Source organism: Enhydra lutris, unplaced genomic scaffold (genome assembly GCF_002288905.1).
Source record: "Enhydra lutris kenyoni isolate GAN:26980312 unplaced genomic scaffold, ASM228890v2 scaffoldscaffold35, whole genome shotgun sequence".
Lineage (NCBI taxonomy): Eukaryota > Metazoa > Chordata > Mammalia > Carnivora > Mustelidae > Enhydra > Enhydra lutris.
The window spans coordinates 2564652-2587549 of record NW_019154119.1 but is presented as its reverse complement, the minus strand read 5'-3'; the positions used below and the strand labels follow the sequence as shown (position 1 = coordinate 2587549).

Sequence of the window (22898 nt, the reverse complement as noted above, 5' to 3'; positions counted from 1 at the left end):
ACGGGAGATGAAGTCAAGGTTCAAGATACATGCAACACCCTGAAAAGCTGAGTGTAAAGTGACAGCAATTGTAATGGGGACAAAGGTAGAATACCGCATTAAGATTTTTTTTAAAAAGAAAACCAGGAAAAACCTAAAGAGGCTCCTGCTGGACAAAACCCGGCTCGGAGGCGCCTGGGTGGCTCAGTGGGTTAAGCCTCTGCCTTCAGCTCAGGTCATGATCCCAGGGTCCTGGGATCGAGCCCCGCATCAGGCTCTCTGCTCAGCGGGAAGCCTGCTTTCCACCCCCACCTCTGCCTGCCTCTCTGCCTACTAGTGATCTCTGTTAAATAAATAAATAAAATCTTTAAAACAAAAAACAAAAAACATCTGGCTCGGCAGTCAGCTTGTGCAAAGGCCCCGGGATCTTAGCTTGTCAGAAGTGTGAACTGCGAGCAGAGCAGGACTGCAAGGAAGTCGGGAGCCTCAAGCGGCAGGTCTGCGCGGTGGGGCGTCTCACGCCGGTGAGGATATCGGGAAGAGCAAGCCAATGTCTCCAAAGGCAGCTGGACAGCCGGCTCCAATACCTCCCCTCCCGATTCACGTGGGGCTTTCCTGCCATCCAGACGCAGAGCCTAGTTCCACGCTCCTGAATCTCGTGACTTGCCTTTACCAATGGAAAGCAGGAGTGACACTCTGAGCTCCAGACCTTAAGAAGCCCTGATTTTTTGTCCTTCTGGAAGCCAGAGGTCAACACTGTAGCGTTTGCTCAGAGTCTGCACTTCTCTTGATCTGACCCTTCTTTCTCTTTCACCTGATCACTAGTTTCCCCGCTGCTAGAACTAATACACCCTTCTCCATGCCGGGAGTCCCAAACCCAGATTTTCCAAATGCAAAGACCATCAGCTTGTCAGCTGGTCAATGGTCTTCTCACCACGCTGCCTCTGTCTGCTTTTACTTCTCACCAGGATCTACCCGCCACCGGCTCAGCAGCGCCCCCCAAGCCCCGGGAACACCACCTACCTCTCTGTGCCGCAATGCCACTCGGCACAGATGGGATACAAATCCATGCGGCTCTTCTGAACGCTCCCCCCAGCCGAACCTACGTTACCCTCTGTCAAAAGATTTCCCAGGGCATGGATTCCGAAGCGGAGGCTGTCCCAAGCACAGCTGCTTGTCGGTAATGTCTCTGCAGGCTGAGCGCATGGTAGAGCAGGGCCCGCCCTCACACAGAGGCCTCTGTAAGAGTACTGCCACTACTCAGGACACCGGGAGAGCTGCCGAGCCAGTGGCATTTCGTGTGTACCGTCAGGCTCCGGTTCTACTTCGTACTCATTCCTATCTTTGTTCTTCTCTGGGCTCACTCTTTACACCATCCCTGACAGGCACTTGTTTTGCACACAGCATGCAGAGCACTCGCGATCAAGACCAAGGCACCATTTCCACAAAGGAAGCATCCGAAACCTGCCCGGGGAGAGAATTTCTCCCCTACGTCCTGTGCCGGCTAGACCTGCAGGAGTTTAGTTACGGCTTGTAGCTGACCCTGAGTGTCAAGACAGCTGGCTACACTCCAAGAGGTCATCTGTATGTCCAGTGACCCAACTCCCACAGAACGCTACCGAGCCTTGTGCTACTTGATTTTCTTACCTCAGGACTCAGATTTGACCTTTGTAACCTATGTACTGTGCATGGGTTCACAGAAAAACTGACAGGTCTGGACATGAACAGCCCTATAAAAAGAACCATGAGTTTCCTTTGAAAAAACCTGTCTCTGTGTCCTCCACTGCTAGGCTACGATTGATTCAAGTACAACAGGCCTCTGACTTACCGCTTCCACTTCCTTTAGCACTCGGTGCTTAAGACTAAGGTCCTCAAAAACAGCTTCAATCACCATGTCAGCCTTTTCAAAACCCTGGTAATCGAGCTGCCCCACCAAGTTGCTGAAAATGGAGTCCCTTTCAAACGATGTTAGAGCTTTCTTCTTCACTTTATCATTTAATCTAGAAAAAACACAGTCCGAGTCAGAAGGGAAGACAGGAAACTTAACATTTGTGGAGCATCCGCGGGCCTGACAGACACTGTGCTGTGTTTTTCATCAGCTCTGCAAGGCAGTTCTGTCCCTCTGCTCTGAGGGAGAAGAGTTGCTCAAACAGGCTGAGGGACATGTGGTCAAATGGCAGGGTACCAGGCCAAAGGCAGGTTGGCCCCAAGCCCATGTTCTTTCTCCAGTGAGAGACTTCTACATGTGAAACTTACCTAAACTCTATCACTCATCAAACATTTAAATTTGCCAAGAGGAGTAATCACAAATACTGGAATGGCAAGACAGAGAAGCAGCTCTGGTAACTCTCTACCTGTAACAGAGGAAACACCCAACACGTGTCCTAGACCACAGGGACGTGCACCTTATTACACACCATCCTGTTACTCTGTAACTGTAATCTTCTGGAAAAGAGAGAGCGAGCACTGTTTCTTATATTCTTTTTTTTTTTTTTTTTAAGATTTTATTTATTTGACAGACAGAGATCACAATTAGGCAGAGAGGCAGGCAGAGAGAGAGAAGGAGGAAGCAGGCTCCCTGCTGAGCAGAGAGCCCGATGCGATGTGGGGCTCGATCCCAGGACTCCGGGATCATGACCTGAGCCGAAGGCAGAGGCTTTAACCCACTGAGCCACCCAGGCGCCCCTGTTTCTTATATTCTTAATCTACTTTCCAGTCGGCATATATTAAGTAACATATATATTGATTACATAAAATATTGATTCAAGGTTTCTTCCTGCCCATAGGAAGATAATAAAAAGGATTCCTGCTACTCAGACGTTTAACGGATTACTTTTCAGTGCCAAGAAAAACAGGCTCTCTTGGGTTATAATCTGACCACACTTTCAGAATGACTGACCTAGAATTTTCCTCTGAATGAAGAATGGAGCTAAATCTCATTCACTAATAAAAGAAAAATTAAAGCCACAAGGTAAGTTCAAAGTATTCAAAGTCTTAAAAGTCCAATCTCTTGGTTTCTGACAATGATGTCAGGAGTTAGCAAACCTGATGCTCGTCGGAGTTCAGAACATTATTAGTCCCTCTAAGGCCTAATGAAACTGTTACCAAGAGAGGATAGGAAACGTGTAGGCCACAAGTCAGCAGTGTGGTGAGGGGCAGTCGCCTGAGCCTGAGGCTTCTGAGGCACAAAGGGAAAGCTGGGGCACCTAAATCCCAAAGAGACAGGGGGTGGAACCCATTCTAGAGCAGCAATTTCGCATTTCGGTGACCGTATGAGAGGATGTTTGGGGGTGCTTACAGGCTAGTCTCAGGGCAGTGCTGTTAGCGAGCACAGGCCCATTTTTTTTTCTTTTGGTCACAAATCTTTTACTCAACTCCTTGCTATTTTACAATAATCTGCCAAAATGATTAAACCTGCCACATCTTGTATAGCATTACAGTAGCAACATTAAGAGCCTCCCTGCAGAAAAGAGGTCAAAATGGGCTGAAGTTACATAACCCATTTGAGAAACAGCAACAAAAAAGCTCACTGAAGGTGCCTCAAAAAGCCTCTGCCTTTGGCTTGTGTCCTGATCCCAGCTACTGGGATCGAGCCCTGCACTGGGCTCTCTGCTCAGTGGGCGGTCTGCTTCTCCCTCTGCCCCACCCCACCCCCCGCTTGTGTTCTCTCTCTCTCTCTCAAATAAGTAAATAAATATAAAACAAACAAAAAACAAAACAAAAAAACCTCATTCAACTGGAAGTCACACGTAGGACAGTCCACACGCAGCCAGCTTGTCCACTACCCTGAAGCACAGACCTGAGCTGGAACTAGTTTCTAGTCTGGCTAAGCGGCTGCTCAGTTTCTCCCCCTCTGTAAAACAGGCAGCGTGTGGGAGGAGGGAAGGGGAAGGTGGGGAGGAGGGAGAGTAATATTCAGTTTTTATTAATTCAGAGGTAAGATGGAGACACAGTCCGTAAAGCCTCAGACATGGTGGAACCAAATCTGTTTCCTCCTTCTCTACAGTATCGCCAGCCAAGAAACAGAAGGCTCAAGAGTTTTGACCCCAGCCCCACCTTCAACGTGCAGTTACAGCCATTTCCTCACATCCTCGTCTTCCCCAGGATCGTGCTGTTTCAGTGTTCCATAACAGTATGACAGTGAGATGGAAACCATCAAAACTCACAAACATGAGAATTTCTAGTCCTGATACCAAAGCATAAAATAAATGGCATTTAAAAATATCTGATGGTTTTCTCTTCCGCAGACATTACAGATTGCAATGATGTTGATGGTTTCTAATATGCGCAATAAAATGAAGGTGAAGGAACTAGTGTCTCTAAAAATCAAAGGCAAGAGCTTAACTACGGAGCATCCAGTACTCACCACATTCAGGAAAAAGGAATATGTAATGGCAAAAAACTAACAGCATTCTGCTGACAGAGGCAGACAGCGGGCTTACCCTTTGAACACCTGTTGCTGTCCTCGGCCCAGCCCGGCTAGTGTAGCATCTTTAAGTATGGTCCTCAGGCCCTTATCCACAGAGACCTGGGCAATGCCGGCTCCCATCAGCCCTGCACCAAGAATGGCTAGGTGCCTGGAAGGAAAGCATGAGTTACTTTTGGTAAACTAATCATTTCAGTAAAAGTGGGAGATCGCCCAAGTTATTCAATAAACCAATGAAAGTGAGCATAATAATAAGGTATTTTAAATAATATTTATCTGTAAAAATCTATACCTACCTATAGATTTTATCTATTAAAGAAATCTAAAGATTTTTATCTATAAATAATGTTTTTAAAATCATTTATATTCTGTAAAAAATTTAAATAATTTTTATTTTTAAAAATTGACTTTCAGAGGTGCCTGGGTGGCTCAGTGGGTTGAGCCTCTGCTTTCAGCTTGGGTCATGATCCCAGGGTCCTGGGATCGAACCCCGCATCAGGCTCTCTGCTTGGTGGGGAGCCTGCTTCCCCCCTTTCTCTGCCTGCCTCTCTGCCTACCTGTGATCTCTGTCAAATAAACAAATAAAATCTTAAAAGAAAAACTGACTTTCAAATTTATTTATTTATTTATTTATTTGAGAGGGAAAGCAAGAGAGAGCATGCAAGCACTTGAACAGTGTGGGGGCAGGGAGTCTCAGCCAGGCTCCACGTCTAGTGCAGAGTCCAACACTGGGATGAAAAAAAACTTAAAAAAAAAAAAAAAAAAAAAAAAAAAGAGCAAACAGATAAGGAATTTAAATGATTATCGAAGGTGAGGGGAAGAGCCTAGAGACAGAAGTGGAGGAAGCAGAGGCATTACTGGCAGTAGGGAAAGCAGGAGAAAGGATACCTTTTCTTCATTTCGTTAAGGTGTTTTTTTTTTTGTTTTTTTGTTTTTAAGTAATCTTACACCTAACATGGAGCTCAAGCTCGACCCTGAGATCAAGAGTCACGCGCTCTTCCTACTGAGGCAGCCAGGCCCCAGTTCTTCAAGTTTCCTTAGTCAATCTTCCGTTCAACCTATCCTGCCTTGGGTACCCTATAGTTAATTCATCGCCTTTTTCCTCAACTTATTTCCCAAGTGAGGTCAACTCTTAGATCACCCTTATCTGTAAATGCTTACTTAAGGATATCTCATTCAAGCTTGGAAGTGTTCTGTTACAGTTTTCTTCTGTATTGTGGCTGTTTTGGGGGGAGGGGAGGAGAATTTTCACAAGCTTAAGTACTTTGTCCTCATTTTCTTATTTCTTATATATGAGACTCATGTGGATGTTGCCTGTCTTTTTTATGTATTTGGTATAATAACACCCTACCCAAATGGCATTATATACTAGCTGCCTATGACAGGAAGAGGTATATGCAGACAGGAGTAGGAGTCTGGAATGGCTCATTAGGTTCTGTAATTTAAGAGGCCTCTCTTCAGCTGCAAAGGTAGTCTCTTTAACTGATGCCATTTTTTTCATAGATGGCGGGACAGGGGTAAAGGGGAAGGCTGGCGGAGAGGTAGAAGTTGGGGTGTGTTTTATAGTTTTGTAATTTTGCAGGATCCAGTATTCTTCTCTCTTGCTTCCTTTTCTTTCTTTCTTTTTTCTTTTTTTTTTTAAAGATTTATTTAACAGAGATCACAAGTAGGTAGAGAGGCAGGCAGAGTGAGAGAGAGGAGGAAGCAGGCTCCCTGCTGAGCAGAGAACCCGATGCGGGGCTCGATCCCAGGACCCTGGGATCATGACCTGAGCAGAGGGCAGAGGCTTTAAACCACTGAGCCACCGAGGCGCCCCCTCTTGCTTCCTTTTCTTTCCTGTTGTAATAAAGTTTCCCTCTTACATAATTAGAAGTTGGCAGCATATTCGTCTTCTATTTGTGCCACGCGTGGGGAAAGGGTGGCGGTGCTGTCCTTGTTTATGTCTGATTATCGTAGAATGTGTGCAGAGACGGCGACTTAGGGGCCATCTGTTCTACTGCAGCATGAAGTGGTTAACCTCACCCATCGAATGCGACATACTGCCACGCTGGTGGAACAAACGCCACGGACAGGTACTGACCGCCCTGATCAACATGCGTCCTGGAGAAGCAGTTACGGTCACAGTTCATATTCTATTTGGAAATTAGCCCTCTGGCCTTGCATCGTATCTGCCTCACCCAAATTTCTTACCGGTTCTACTTCTATTTTGGATTGTAATTTCATTAAAGATGAAGGGTGGAGAAGGCAGTAATATCAGCTGCTCCGAAAGCCCTCACAGTACTTCATACAGAGCAGTGTGACTCAACCTTGGCGTTACCGACATTCTGGATTAGATTACTGTAATTCTTACACAGACTGTAGGATGTTTAGCAGCACCCCTGATCTGTTCACTAGATGCCAGAGGCACCTGTGACAACCAAAAATGCTTCCAGACATCATCAAATGATCCTTCGGGGGTAACATGGCCCAGGGTGAGAACCACTGAGCTAGAAGGTGAATTCAGGGGCATTATGAAATTAAAATGCTGAAGAGCTTTTGGGCAGCACAGCACTGAAAGGCTTGCTGCAAAGAATGACATGAAACAGGCAAGTAGAACCTTAAGTGTTTAGGTTGTAAGCTAGAAGGACAAGCTTTAACAGTCAGAATGAGACTTTTATTTTTTTTAGGGAGGAAGAAGTGTGAGTCCCCAGAGATGGTTTCTCAAGTCACAGGGAGACACAAGATCATTAAACAGTGCATAGTGTGTGTGTATGGTGTGGGAACAGGGGCTATAAGCCAGATTTCTAGGGGACATCAATAGCAGACAAGAAAGCCTCTGTAGGAGCCATTAGACAGGCCTGGAGAAAACTCAGCACAGGCAGAACTTTGAAAGCCAGTAAGTTCTTAGTAGGAAAAGGGATCTAAGGTGCTCAGGAGAGAAGAGGTACATGGAGGCAAGACGGAAGGTATGAATTTAGCTCTGTAGTGAAACCTACAAGAGCTCCCTAGGTGGAGTTAACTTACTTTGCTTCCTTCTGTGGTGCTCCAAATTTATTCTTCTTACACAGGACCTGACCATGATAAAGTCCCACCAAGGCCTTTGATTCTCTGGTCATTGCAAGCTCTCCAAATTTCTGAAAAGTAAAGGAGAACAAGAAAAGGTAGAACTTCAGAGTCTCAGTGATGGGGGTTCCTTCGGTCGGGTGTCCCTACAGAGCAGAGGTAACACACGCGGAGCCCTGGGTGCTCCGGGAGCCCGGGTGTCTTCTCACCGGCAGTATGTTCGCACTACTGCTTTGGAAAGGGTCTGGACACATCTGAGTTCTTGGATACTCTGCACCAGAGGTGGCGGTAACCAAACTTCTTCGTGGAACTAGAGTGTCAGGGCCAAAATGGACCCTTCACAGTCCTCTGAACCAACTCTCATTTTGAAGACTGGGAAGAGGAAGCCCAGAGAAATTAAGTCACCACGCCACCTCAAGTGGCAGAAACGGAACTCACACTGGGGGGTAGGGCTCCCAACTCTGGATCTCTTTCGCTAAAGCAGGCTGCCTGCAGGACACCTGCCACTTTGAAAACTACCCTAATGCTTACAAAGGGCATCGCTTAAGAACCCGAGATTTAGAGTCTGGGTTTGACAGACCGGATTTGAATCCTGGCTCTGCCATTTCCCAGTTGTGAAGCGTAAGCAACCCAGTACAAGAAATGTTTTCTCTTGAACTTGTCCCTGAGCTCTTGAGACACCTTCTGTCTTATTATCAATGAACAGTCATTCTTCAATGATGGCTTAAAACTTAAAAACAACCCAAACCTCTTAAATCCACAATACCAACAACTCGTTGGAAAAGTGGGAAGAGGTGAGGCTGGTTCATAGGCCCCTCTGTGTCCTTTAAGTGGCTACACAACATTTCCTTCCACTCTCTGATTCAGCAAAGAGAGGCTGGACTTCAATGTCTTAAAGCTAGGCACTAACAAGTAAGAAACCTATTTTTCTATCAATATATTGATTTTATTACAACAAAATCAGCCCAGCCCAACTCGGGAACATAAACATCCCAGTGATTCATTTTGAAAGGATTAGAACTCTGGCCCTTCTCTTCCTAGTTAAGCCCTCATTACTGAGCGCAAGTTCAAACAGCTGAGACCACTAAGGTGTTCTTAACATCCACTCACTGAGATTAACCCTAAGAAATTATAATCACTGAAGAAAAACATTTCAGGTAGGCTTTGGGTACTTTTTCTTTATTTAGCTTTACACAGGGTTTTAGATCTTGAGTTTCTTGAATCTATAGTAACAAATGGAAAGGAAGAACTTTACCTGAGATTCAGAGAGATAGCCAGCTTCGTTCCCTTGCTCAATTCCAGTCTTTACTACCTAAAAAACACATAAAGCACTTGTTCATTATTGCAAGGGACTGGCTAGACAGATGTGGACTAACACTTAGTAAAACTGCTAGTTTGTGAATCTTTTTTTTTTTTTTTAAGATTTTATTTATTTATTTGACAGAGAGAAAGAGAGATCACAAGTAGGCAGAGAGGCAGGCAGAGAGAGAGAGGGAAGCAGACTCCCCGTTCAGCAGAGAGCCTGATGTGGGGCTCGACCCCAGGACCCTGAGATCATGACCTGAGCTGAAGGCAGAGGCTTAACCCACTGAGCCACCCAGGCACCCCTGTGAATCTTTTTTTTAGAAGACTATTTGACAGCGAGAGAGAGAGACAGCGAGAGAAAGAACACAAGCAGAGGGAGAGGGAGAAGCCGGCTTCCTGCTGAGCAGGGAGCCAGATGCGGGGCTCGATCCCAGCATGACCTGAGCCAAAGGTAGACGCTTGACAACTGAGGTACCCCGGCGCCCCTAGTTCATCAGTCTTCAAAGATCAAGTCAAAAGTCTGGAAGTGAAATAATAAAGGTGACAGGACTGAGTGGCTGCTTCCTTGAAGAGGCTCATGCTTTCCGGCTTCTGGAACCGTGCTCAAAATGCCTGCCCTACCTGGTACTACTCTGTCTTCATCTATTCTCTACCACTTTCCAGGGCTCAGGTCAAATCCTATGAGGCTCTTCCTCACTTCTCTGCCTTACAGTGACTGTTCGCTCCTCTGTATATTCAGCAATCTTCCTCTGTCCCAGTTACCTGGCAGTCTCATGCTGGTGTCTAGTAGCTCTTACACTGCGGTCACCTGTCTCACCACAGATACATGGCGAATCTCCCCGGCCCATACTGGGAGATGGGTGAGGGAAGGGACTCAGGCGTCCTATTTTTTGCATTTGGCTGTCTTTTCCTCAAAATACATTTGCTGGCTGATTTATTCTCCATATTCGAAGTCTTAAATTATATGCTCTCTTGATCTTAGACTTTCCAGACTGAAGACTGAAGACTTTCTAAGTTTTAAAGTCTACCTTTAGACGGAAGTTCTTAACCCTGTGATCATTGTACTTGTCCTCCCTGATCTTTTTCAGAACTTCACTATACCTTTTTTTATAATTCTGACAATGGGGACGTCAAGGAGACATTTTCGGTACTGGCAATGGTTTCAAACTAATTTGTTTCAACTACCTCTTAACTAATGCCCAATATTTTACTGGTTTTGTTATACTGATGTAACTTTTTTCCTGGCTTGTAACTGGTACTTTTAAACTTATTATGCCCGGCACTCATTATTCTTAAAATATCATTTTATAAGCCATCACAGCTTGCTTTATTTTTAGTGAGTACTGTAACAGAATTAAAAACTTTAGTATAGGGGAGCCTGGGTGGCTCAGTGGGTTAAGCCTCTGCCTTCAGCCCAAGTGATGATTTCAGAGTCCTGGAATCGAGCCCCACATCGGGCTCTCTGCTCAGCAGGGAGCCTGCTTTCCCCGGCTCTCTGCCTGCCTCTCTGTCTACCTGTGATCTCTGTCAAATAAATAAAGAAAATCTTAAAAAACAAAAACAAACCCAAAAAACTTCAGTAGCAGCAGATACAGTTCAGAACGGCAATAAAGAATACTGCTCCTTAGGCTCGGGTCATGATCTCAGGGTCCTGGGATCGAGCCCCGCATTGGGCTCTCTGCTCAGCGGGGAGCCTGCTTCCCTCTCTCTCTCTGCCTGCCTCTCTGCCTACTTGTGATCTCTCTCTCTCTCTGTCAAATAAATAAAATCTTTAAAAAAAAAAAAAGAATACTGCTCTACACAAAGGGAGGAAACATGAGGAATGTGGGACTATGGGGTGGAGACTCACATCGATTATTTTCAGAGGTGCAGGATAGAGGCCTTTAGTCTGTTTTCGTACTTTTTCTTCCACCTTTTTGTAAATCTGTTGCCTGACAAATGGAATACTCATGGCATATGATATCAATTCTGTAAAAGAAAACGCTTTTAGGTACTTACTGGAAAAGGCGTAGCCTCCCTTATTAGTTTGTTCTATAAACTCCATAAAAAGGCAGTAATTGTAGCTATCTGAAAGAACTTTACTTTGATATACAAAATCCAAATTGCAACCCAAGGCACTTCTATACACCTGGTTTAATTAGCTGATAAATGCTAAGCATTATGCTATTCCACTTTCATATTAATGCTTCAAATTTTCCAAGATAAAAAGTTAAAAATAAATGGCTTAGGACTTAATCACAGAGCAGAGCTGCTGTACTCCTTCAGAATGACTCTATGCTTGGTGTAAATAATGCATTTACCTCTTCCCCACTTCTTATTTCACAGCAAATAAAATTAAACTCTCTGGAGAGAACCTCTGCCTTTGTTCTTTAATAATGACACTCACTGTCTACTAATCCCTTGTCTCTCTTTATAGAGATTTTCTTATCAGACAGTCCTTTGGCAAAAGTAACTGCAACTTCTTCTAAGTATTCAATTGTCCGCTCCTCTGGAGGTTTTAATCCTGGTCCTGTAAAAATGAACAGAACAGACTGGAGTGTAAATCACTTTCAGCACAGCTTTCCATGCTGGACTAGAAACTGGTAGGTGGCAAGTCATCAACTACGGACTCAAAGAAGGGAAGTAACGCTGAGCAAAGGTGCAACAATGTGCTCTAGATAGAAACAAGGTCTTAGGTCCTAGCAGTCTGGCTTCTATTTCTGAGCAGGATGTAGAATATCTCATGAGACCTGTATTCTTACTGCAAAACTGTGGACAAAAACGAACAACTTGTAAAATTACACATTTGCAGAGCTATGAGAGAGTGGTGGAAGCACCGAGGACCCTATGAACTAAAATTCCAGAGCAGGAAGAGCCTGCTCTGGAATCATCTCAGGTGACCTGACGATTGCTGGGTATTTTCTTTCCTGAGGATATGTGTTGCTTCTGGGCATGGGCTAAAGATTAGACTACTTGGCTTAAGCAGAAGGATGCTCCTCTGGGCAAGTGAAATGATCAGTTTTTGGAGGTCAAAGACAATAGATCAGAAGCTAGAAGAAACCAAATGCAAAGCTAGTCTTCCTCATGGAATAGTCATGAAATTCTAGGGTGGTGTAGAGGGTTAGAAGGGCTGGGTCAAAAAGCTAGAGGGCAATCCCTCACACTGTCATAACAATCAACACATAAAGTACTTCTACAGAGAAAGGAGCGTGCCAAGAATATGCAACTCACCTTCTACTCTAATGAGAGCATCTGCTCTTATCTAACTTGCTTGAGGCAAGAAACTAAAGAGCTAGGCTCCAAAAATCCAAAGATTTTTACAGGGTCATGAGAGCCTCTAGGAGGCTCTCAATCAAAAGCCTGGAAGGAAGTGGTGGCTGGGGGTTGAAAAGGCAATTTTGTACCATCTTGTGGAATGTAGGAAACAAAATAGTGGGATGAGGCTGAAGAAAACAGGTAACCACTTTCTCCCTTAAGACATGTGCTCTCTTGGGAAAGTTATGTGAAAGAGGATGAGAAAGAACTGAGCCCCAAACTGCCGAGGGGTGAGAGTGCACAGGGCCCACAGAAGTCACAATGAGCCCGTAGGGAGGCCAATGCTACTGGAATTTGTGAAGCAGAATCCTGGAGGGTACTTGCTCCGTGAAAGGAGAGCTTGAAACTACCTGAGGCTTCTTTTCATAAAAGCATGCTTCATAAAAGCAGTAAGGAAAAAAATGGCCTAAAGACAAGAGGCAAACTGTTAGAAACAGATGCAGAAATGAAGACAGAATTAGCAGATACAATGTTAGAAAGGCTATTATAAATTCATGTCATATGTTCAAAAGGTAGAGGGAAACAGAAACATAATGAACAGGAACTGGATACATAAAAGAGAATCAAATGTTACTTCTAGATATGAAAAAAAAAATTGATACCTGAAATGAAAAATACACAGGATTGGATTAATAGTAGATTATATAGCAAAGAAGAAAAGATCAGGAAACTTGTATTCATGGCAACAGAAAATACAGACTGAAAAATTGCTTCATTTTGGGACAATATCAAGTAATCTAACATATGTGAAGTTGGAGCCCCAGAAAAGGGGGTGGGGGAGATGGGAAAATATTGGAAGAAATGGCCAGAAAGTTTCTAATTTTTATAAAAACTGTCAGTCCACTATCCAAGAAGCTCAATGAATCCCATGCCCAGTGAACATAAAAAAAAAAAAACAAGAGTAACCACAACAAACCAAGGCATGTCATAAAGAGCAGCTGGGGAGGTGGGGGATAAGGGGGAAGACACATTACATACAGAAGAACAAAGGTAAAAATGAGAACAGACTATCTATCAGACATTATGTAAGCCACAACATGATGTAGACATCTATAAAGTACCAAAAGAAAATATGAGAAACCTGGAATTTGATAGCCATCAAGAGTATCTCTGGGGGCGCCTGGGTGGCTCAGGGGGTTAAAGCCTCTGCCTTTCGCTCAGGTCATGATCTCAGGGTCCTGGGATCCAGTCCCGAGTTGGGCTCTCTGCTCAGCAGGGAGCCTGCTTCCCTTCCTCTCTCTTTGCCTGCCTCTCTCCCTACTTGGAATCTCTGTCAAATAAATAAATAAAATCTTAAAAAAAAAAAAAAAAGAATATCTCTGAAAAATGAAATGGAAATGAAGACTTTGTCAAACAAATCAAAAGGTCAGAGATTTAACTGCCAGCAGACCTATGCTACAGAATATGTCAGTGAAATTCTTCAAGTTAGAGGAAAATCAAACCAGATGGGAACTTGCCAGCTATACAAAGAGAGAGTACCCCAAATGGCAAATATGTGGGTAAATTTAAAAGATGCCTTTGTCATTTTAATCTCTTTGAAAGATAACTGTTTAAAACAAAAATAGCAATATGCTGAGGAATGTTGAATATATTTAGAAATAAAATGTTTAACAACAATAGCACAAAAAATGGGAAAAAAGAAACTAGTTGATTCTTGAACAATGCAGGGGTTAGAGACATTGATCCCATTTGCAGCAGAAAATCTATGCGTAACTTTTGACTCCCCCAAAACTTAGCTACTAATAGCGTACTACTGCCCAGAAGCCTTACCAATAACACAGCTGATTAGCACATATTTTGTATATGTATTATGTACTGTATCCTTATAATAAAGTAAGCTGGGGGAAAAAAAAGTTATTAAGCAAATAAGGAGCAGCACCTGGGTGGCTCAGTAAGTTAAGCTTCTGTGTCTGGCTCAGATCATGATCCCAGAGTCCTGGGATCAAGCCCCAAGTTGGGCTCCCTGATTGGCCTGCCCTTTCCCTTTGCCCCTTCCCTGCTTGTGCGCATTCTCTCTGTCTCTCTCAAATAAATAAAAAAATCTTTATTTTTTATTTTTAAAATTTTATTTATTTTTTTTTAAAGGATTTTATTTATTTGAGAGAGAGAGAGAGAGAGTGTGTGTGAAAGAGGGAACGCAAGCAAGGGGAGTGTGAGAGGGAGAAGCAGGCTTCCTGCTGAGTAAGGAGCCTGATGTGGGGCTCAATCCCAAGACCCTAGGATCATGCCCTGAGCCGAAGACAGACGCTTAACTGATTGAGCCACCCAGGCACCCTAAATAAAATCTTAAGAAAAGAAAAATACATTTACATTTACAGTACTGTAGAAAAATGTGTATAAGTGGACCTGCACAGTTCAAACCTATGTTGTGCAAAGGTCTACTCTTTTAAGGTTCTTACCCTATATGTAAAATGATACATCATTTCCAGATAGATCATATATTAAAGATGTACAACTTAAACCTTAGAGCAACCATTAAAAGGGTAAAGCAAAGTAAAAGCCCAATAGTGAGGGTAAGAATGACTAATCCAAGGAAAGGAGGAAGAAAAAAGGAACAAAGAACAGGGAGGACAAATAGAAAATAAGCAGCATTAAATGATGCTGAAATGCTAGAACTATGCTGGTAAGCAGTAGAGGAAGTTTATGAAAGGTTTAAGGAAATTTCAATGTTAACATGGATTTATCATGTTGGACCTGCTCAGCCAATTTGGAAGGGCTTGAGGACATATCTTTCACTATGACTCTAAGAAATCAATTTGGGAGAACAGGCCTGGGATCCTTGAAGGGCTCTGTCATTGCTCTTCTCTGTAGGTCAGAAACTACAGTGGGAACCACTACCATCAACTGGGATCCCTAAATACGATGGAGATACTGGGATCCTACGGTGGCCAAGGTCAAAGAGCAACACTTCACCACCAAAGGCAAACTAAGTATGGTTATCATAATGGACAGTGGAACCAAAGAAGTAATCAAAATAGTCTGACTTACAGAGGCCTATAGCACTGGCTAGTTGACCAAAGTGTCCCTAGAAAAGAAACAGATCAGTAAGTCTATTATATTTTTATTTGATCTGTGTAAGTGAAAGAATTCTAGTTCTAGTAAATAGAATAATCTAAATCACCAAAGACAGTCACAGCACCTCAATCAATTCCTAGAAATGAGCCAGTTTACAGACTCAGAACCTCCTGCAATCAGGGGAGGCTGCATCTCCATAAGGAGATTACACTGTTAATCTTTCTCCCAGCCTCCCCCAAAGGGACGCTTAAGGTCATTCACCTTGGGGAAAGGGAAATACAATACTCAGACTTTTGGGGGGATTACTAGACACTGGCTCTGAACTGACACTAATTTCAGAAGACCCAAAATATCTCTGTGGTCCACCAGTCAGAGTTGTGGGCTTATGTGGTCAAGTAATTCATGGAGTTATAGTTCAGTTCTATCTTAGAGTGGGCCTACTGGGTCCCTGAACCCATCCTGTGGTTATTTCTGGAATGCGTAATTTGAATACTCATACTCAGCAACTAGCAATCTCCCTTTATTAGCTCCCTGACCTGTGGAGTGAGAGCTATTAAAATGGAAGGGCCAAATGTAAGCCATTAGAACGGCCTCTACTCAGAAGAACAGTGAACCAAGTAATATTGCATTCCCGGATGGACTGCAGAGATTAGTGCCACCAGCAAGGATTTGAAAGATGGTGATTTCCACTCATTCAACTTGCCTGCTGTGGCTTGTGCATAAAATAAATGGACCTTTGTAGAACAACAGTGGATTTAAACTTAAACTTAATTAGGTAGAAAGTGCAACTGCTGCTGGTGTGCCAGATGTGGTTTCATTGCTTGAACAAATTAACACATCTTTTTCCTGCTATGCATATACTGATCTAGAAAATGCTTTTTTCCTCAATAGCTCTTGGTAAGGACTACCTGAAGCAGTTTGCTTTCACCTGGCAATGTCTGCAATATACTATTACTGTCTTAACCCTAGAGGTATATCAATTCTCCAGCCAAATGTCATAATTTAGTCCACAGGGACCTTGATTGTCTTTCCCTTCTACAAGATACCATGCTGGTTCATTACACTGATGATATTATGCTGAAGTTGCATCTGGCCCCTCCTGCCAAAGAAAAACAGGCACAAGCATAGTGGGCCTCTCTGGATGTTAGAACCAACATTTCATTTGGGTGTGCTACTCTAGCACCTTTACTAAGTTGAAGGCTGCTAGTTTTAAGTGGGGCCCAGGAAGAAAAGCTACTTGGACCATATGATTCAGACCTGATGGTGCATGAAGTTCAGTGGTAGACAGGGAGGCTGTTTGGCGTCCTTGAGAGGACCCTACAGGCAAATCATAGTATAGACACTGAGGAATTTGGAGCAAAGCCCATTAACTACTCTCCAGCTGAGAAACAGCTTTTGGCCTGCTAGTGGGCCTCGGCAGGAACTCAAAATTTAATTAACCATAGGCTATCAGATTACCATGTGACCTAAGCTGCCCATCATGAAATGGAGGTTGTCTGGCCCACTAAACCATAAAGTTCATGGTGTGCTACAGCACTCCACTCCATGATCAAAAGGAATTGGTGTATGTGAGAAAGGGCATGAGCAGACCCTAAAGGCACACGTTGTATGAGAAAGTGACCAAAGTTTCCTTACTCCCCCTTCTCTGTCCCAGTTTGCCCCTATGGACTCATGGGGAGTTCCTTACGACCAGATGATTGGGGAAGAGAAAACTCGGGCCTGGTCTGTAGATAGTTCGGTATGACATTCAGGCGACATCTGAAAGTGCACTGCTGTAGCACACAGCAATCCCTTTCCAGGACTATTCATCCTGATTACCAACTACACTGATTCTACACCGATTCCAGCTACAATCCTGATTCTCCTACTATACAACTGCAATAAGGAAGAGTAGGTCTTGAATATGACAGATCTCTTAGGGGGTCCTCTTAGTGCTACTGGGGCCTGTAATTAGTTAATGGAAAATTACAACTCAATCCATGCAGGACTGCTAGTGGCCCAGACCTTCTAGGAATGAAGGTCACCCCACTAGGCAAAGAACCATGATCAGCTGAGGTACTTGCTAAGGGAATGGGAAGTAGAAATAGGTATGGCTGTGGCCACATGACTATCTGTAGAAACTGAGGAGCCCAGCTCCAGGCCAAAAACCTATGTGTGATTTTTCAGGCCCAACCACAGGCAATTAGAAATGCTTTTACCCAGAAGGCCTCACAGGGAAAGCTGTCCTTCCCACAGCAGACTTGGTGCACAGCCAATGCACTGCAGACTTTAATAGGAGTTCCAGTCAATAACTCAGATATCCCTTGCTGGCTATGCTCTGATACACATTTGCATTCTTACTCCAAGTGCCTCAATCCCTTCTCTTTGGGACCTCCAACCAAAGTCTAATTCAGGTGCCTCTCATGAGGCCTCCTTATTAGGGGAAGAAAGAGAAACCTTAAAGACACCACTTCTACTCCGACTCAGTACTTTTCCACTGCTAGCTTTTCCCATTTTAAACAGTGAAATCACAACCAAAAAGCACAAAAAATGAAAAGAATATGGCACTAAATAGGCACTAAAAGGATACTTGTTGGCTATATGAGAGCTGAAATAAGAAAGCAGAATGCTGCCTTGTTTGCCCTCAGCTGGAACATTTGCACTGGGAAATATGAATTTTTCACCACTCTGTACATGTCTACTAATGACTGCAAAAGCATCATACATATTATTTTTTGGGGTCACAACAAATTTTAGCGAGTAGGTGAATTTGCACATAAGGAGCTTACAAATAATAAGGATCAACCACACTCTGATCATAACAGCATTAAAAAGGAAATCAGTAACAGAAAGATTCTGAAACATCTGCACGTACTTAGACATTAAATAACACACTCCCAAATTACACATGGGTCAAAGAAGAAATCATGGGAAATCTGAAAATATTCTGACCTTCATGGAACTGAAAACATAGTATTATAACACGCAGATAAAGCAATGCTAAAAGAGAAACTGACAGCTTTAAATGCTTATGTTAGAAAAAAAAAAGGCTTAAGATAATGATCTTAGCTTCTACCTTGAGAAACTAGAAAAGAACAAATTAAACCCAAAAGCAAGCAGAAGTAAAGAATAGCTAAAATCAATAAATAGCAAACACACAAACAACAGAGGAAAATCAATGAAACTAAAAGCTGGTATTTGATAAATTTCTAGCCAGACTCATCAGGGACTAAATAGACACAAATTATCAATATCAGGAATTAAAGAGTATAAATGATATATATCTTTGCAGAGTATAAAGACATTGGAAGAATAATAATTAAGTATTATAAACAACTTTATTGCAATAAATTTAACAAGTTAAATAAAATGGACAAAATCTTTGAGAAACAAACTACTATAAGCTTGCTCAAAAAAATGGAGAACCTGAATAGCCTTATTATCTGTGAAGGAAATTGAATTCATATATAAAAACTTGCCCAACAAAGAAAACTCCAAGTCCATATATGACTTCACTGATGAATTCTATTAAGCATTTAAAGAAAAAATACCAATTTTATGCAGAATCTTCCAGAAAATAGGGAAAAAGAATCCCCTTTCCAATTCATTTCATGAAGCCAGCATTATTCTGATACCGAACACCAAGCAAAGCTATCACAAGAACATTATCCCTGAGATCATTATCTCTCATGACCAGACATAAAAATCCTTTACAAAACTTTAGATGATCCAGTCAATTTAAACAAAGGATAATACATTATGACCAAGTAGAGTTTATTCCAGGAATGCAAGTCTGGTTCAATAAACAAAATTCAATGTAATTGATACTACTAATAGACTAAAAAAGACAAAAGCCACATAATCACCTCATTAAATCCAGAAAAAACATTTGACAAAATTCAGTATCTATTTTCAGCACACTATAGATAAAAAGAAATGTCTGCAGTCTGATAAAGGCATATATAAAAACGCTACAGCTAACACCATCCACCCTACAGCATCAGACAGAATGCTCTTCCCTTAAGATGGGCAACAAGTTAACACTATCTGCTTTCACCGACTCTATCCAATACTGTACTTAAGGATCTCAGCCACTGCAGTAGGTCGAGAAAAAAAAAAAATGCCAACGAGATGGGAAAAGAAAAAGCCAAATGTCGTTATTTATAGACATTACTATTTAAATAAAAACTCCTTAGAAATCTATAGGAAAAACTACCGGAATAAATAAATTTAGCAATCACAGAATACAAGTTCCATGTATAAAAATCAATTTGTGTGTATATGTAAACACACATAGATAAAAGTTAATAATGAGAAATTGAAGTTAAAAAAAGTATAATGTCCTAGAAGTATAAAGTACCAAAGTATAAATTTAACAAATTTTGTGCAAGGTATGTTCAAAGGAAAGCATAAAATACCACGGAAATTAAAGATGACCTAAATAAACAGAGTTATACCCTATTCATGATGAAAACACTCAGTATGTTAAAGATGTCAATTCTCCCCAACAGTGCAATTCCAATCAAAATCCTAGCATGTACTTTTGCAGTTATAGATGAGATGATTATAAAATTTATATGTAAATGCAAAGAAGCCAGTATAGGCAAAATAAATTTTGAAAGAGAACCAAAATAAAAGGGGTCATACTGCACGATTTCAAGATTTACTAAAACACAATAATCAAGACAGTATAATATTGACTTAAGATATGTAGATAACTGGAGATAGGAAATCCAGAAATAGACTCAAACATATAGAGTCAATTGGTGTGTGACCAAGGCGTCAAGGTAGTTCAATGGGGAAAGGAGTCTTTTCAACAAATTGTGCCAGGACATTGGATATTCATTTGCAAAAAAGCCCAAAAAACAAAACAAAAAAACCCCCAAAACTCTATCTACCTCATACCACATACAAAAGTTAACTTGAAATGAATCACAGATAAAAATGGAAGCGCAAAACCACAAAACTTCCAGAAATAAATATAGGAGACAATCTTTGCGGTCTGGTAAAGAAAAGATTCCCCGCCCCCCCCTTTTTAAATGATTTTATTTATTTATTTGTCAGACAGAGCGGCAGGAAGGAGGAGAAGCAGGCTCCCCGCTGAGCAAGGCCCACCGCGGGACTGATCCCAGACATGACCTGAGCGGAAGGCAGAATGCAGGCGACCTAGGAAAAGATTTCTTAGCTACAACAGCATGACCCATAAAAGATCCTGATACAATGGACTTCATCAAAATTAAGAATTTCTTCATTTAGATAATGAAAAGACAAGCCACAGACAAGAAGAAAATACTTGCAAATCACAAATCTCACAAAGGACTTGTATTCTGATATAAAGAACTCTGAGAACTCAGTAGTAAGAAAAACTCAAACAAAATGGGCCAAACAGCTGAACAGACACTTTATCAGAAGATATATAGAAGGAAAATCGACATATGAAAAAAAACTTTATATCTCTGGTCATTAGGGAAATATAAATTAAAACTACAATGAGATACTACTACACTTCTGGTAGAAGGTCTAAAATTAAAAAGACTGACCATGTAAAGCAGTTGAAGAGCTCTCAACTAGATTAAGCTCTCATACCCTGCTGGTAGGAATGCACAACGGTACAGCCACTTTGAGAAAACAACTTCACAGTTTCTTAAAAGCTACATACAAATCTATCATATGAGCCAGCCAATCTACTCTCTGGTTATTTGTTTAAGAGAAATGAAATCTATGTCCATATAAAGACTTGTGGATGAATGTTCATAGCAGCTTTATTCTGAACAGCCCCAAACTGGAAACAACTCAAACTTCCATCATTTGGTGAATGGATAAACAAATTATGGTGTATCGGTATGATGGAATAACACTCAGCATTAAGAAGGAACAAACTGTTGAAATATGCAATAACATGAATGAATCTCAAAAGCATTAGCTAAAATGAAAGAAAACACAAAAAGCTATAAACTAAAAATGTCCTATTACATTTGTGGTGGTGCTTACATAGCTATACATATTTGTCAAAACTGAGACTGTACATTAAAAATTAGTAAATTTGTTAGTATATAACGAACATCTCAATAATGCTGATTTTTAAGAAATGCAAGAAGATAATGAACATACAATCTGGAATAGAGGTTTCCTTGGGTGAGGGGAGGCAAGGAAGCTGTATGGAGGGAAGCAGCCCATCAGTAGATGTCAACTATTGTTGACATTCTCAGATTGTTTCATATATGTGTATTGTATTATTAAAACAGACACAAAAAATTGAAGGAGGGTTATCATGAATAACGATACAGGTAATTTAAGAACCAAAAATAAGGATTTGATTCAATTCTGTACTCTTGATGTCCAATTTCTAAAATAAAAGTTGGGGTGATTAATGTTAGAGAGGATTTAGTATTAGCTATATTCAGAAAACTTCACTCTTCAGAATGACTCATTTCTTTAGAGTTTGATTTCACTCTAACCAATATTAACTTTAAAAAAAAACAAAAACAACAAACTTCATAAGGCCCAATTCTGAGGCATGCTACCACTTACCCAGGGGATCCACCAATTGGTCAACCAGTCCCATTTTCTTTGCTCTGTCTGCATGAATGTTTCTACCCGTCAACATCATGTCAAAGGCAGCAGGCACACCCACCTACCAAGCAAGCAAGGATCAGAGTACAGGGGAGAAAACCAGAATGACAATTACAAATCATTCAACAGAGCAAAATAAATAAATGAGGAAAGTCAAACCAGATTTTTATGCTATTTATCAATCAGTTAAATTTTACACACAAAGTACACATTTAGGTAACTTTTGGGATTAGACACTTCCCGTTGAAGCAAAAATGTCTGTATCTCTTCTTTTAATTCAATATGTAAGATTTCTGTCTTATGGAACTGATACGGTAGAGAAATAATTGTTTCCTAAAACTGTGCATTTATATATTATGTCATTTATATAATACTTAAAATTCCTTTGGTGGAGCTAGTGGAGATTGAGAAACCTGATGATTTTGACAATGTCATTATTTATTTATGTATTTTTAATTTTTAAAAAAGATTTTATTTATTTACTTGACAGAGAGAGAGATCACAAGTAGGCAGAGAGGGAGGCAGAGAGAGAGGGAGAAGCAGGCTCCCCACTGAGCAGAGAGCCCAATGCGGGGCTCGATCCCAGGACCCTGGGATCATGACCTGAGCTGAAGGCAGAGGCTTAACCCACTAAGCCACCCAGGCACCCCATGTATTTTTAAATTTTTTTTTGAAAAAGATTTATTTATTTGAGAGAGAGAGGGAGAGCCTAGGGTTGGGGGTGGGGGATAGGGCTTGATCCCAGGATCCTGAGACCATGACTTGAGCTGAAATCAAGAGCCGGATGCTTAACTGACTGAGCCACCCAGGTGCCCAACAGTATTTTTTTTTTTTTTTTTTAAAGATTTTATTTATTTATTTGACAGAGAGATCACAAGTAGGCAGAGAGGCAGGCAGAGAGAGAGGAGGAAGCAGGCTCCCCTAGAGAGCAGAGAGCCCGATGCGGGGCTCGATCCCAGGACTCTGAGATCATGACCTGAGCCGAAGGCAGCGGCTTAACCCACTGAGCCACCCAGGCGCCCCCCAACAGTATTTTTAATAAGAATTTTAGACTTAAAAATAGAACTCAGCTAGAGCTTTCTTATGTAAGTACCTGAAGAATGGTTTCGAACAACATTCAAATACCAACTATTGCAAGACAATGAAAGAAACACAGGAATATCTTCTACACCATATAGGCTTATTTATGCTTTCAATAAATCCTCCTGACAATTTCTATGAAGGAATGCACACTATTTATTATCAGAAAACTAATATCATAAATCTTCCTATTTTTCTATGCCCA

The 22898-nt window shown here is 41.7% G+C and overlaps 1 protein-coding gene across 1 annotated transcript in view; it reads right to left on the bottom strand.

The window, feature by feature from the left end:
• LOC111154088 (hydroxyacyl-CoA dehydrogenase trifunctional multienzyme complex subunit alpha) overlaps nt 1–22898 on the bottom strand; it is a 47489-nt gene that overhangs the window by 7020 nt on the left and 17571 nt on the right. The window contains exons 7-13 of the mRNA XM_022513457.1: nt 21572–21674; nt 11139–11261; nt 10602–10720; nt 8703–8759; nt 7409–7518; nt 4422–4556; nt 1808–1979 (exon numbers count right to left, since the gene is read on the bottom strand). Of these exons, the coding sequence (XP_022369165.1) occupies nt 1808–1979; nt 4422–4556; nt 7409–7518; nt 8703–8759; nt 10602–10720; nt 11139–11261; nt 21572–21674 (819 nt within the window). The remainder of the gene's footprint in view (nt 1–1807; nt 1980–4421; nt 4557–7408; nt 7519–8702; nt 8760–10601; nt 10721–11138; nt 11262–21571; nt 21675–22898) is intronic.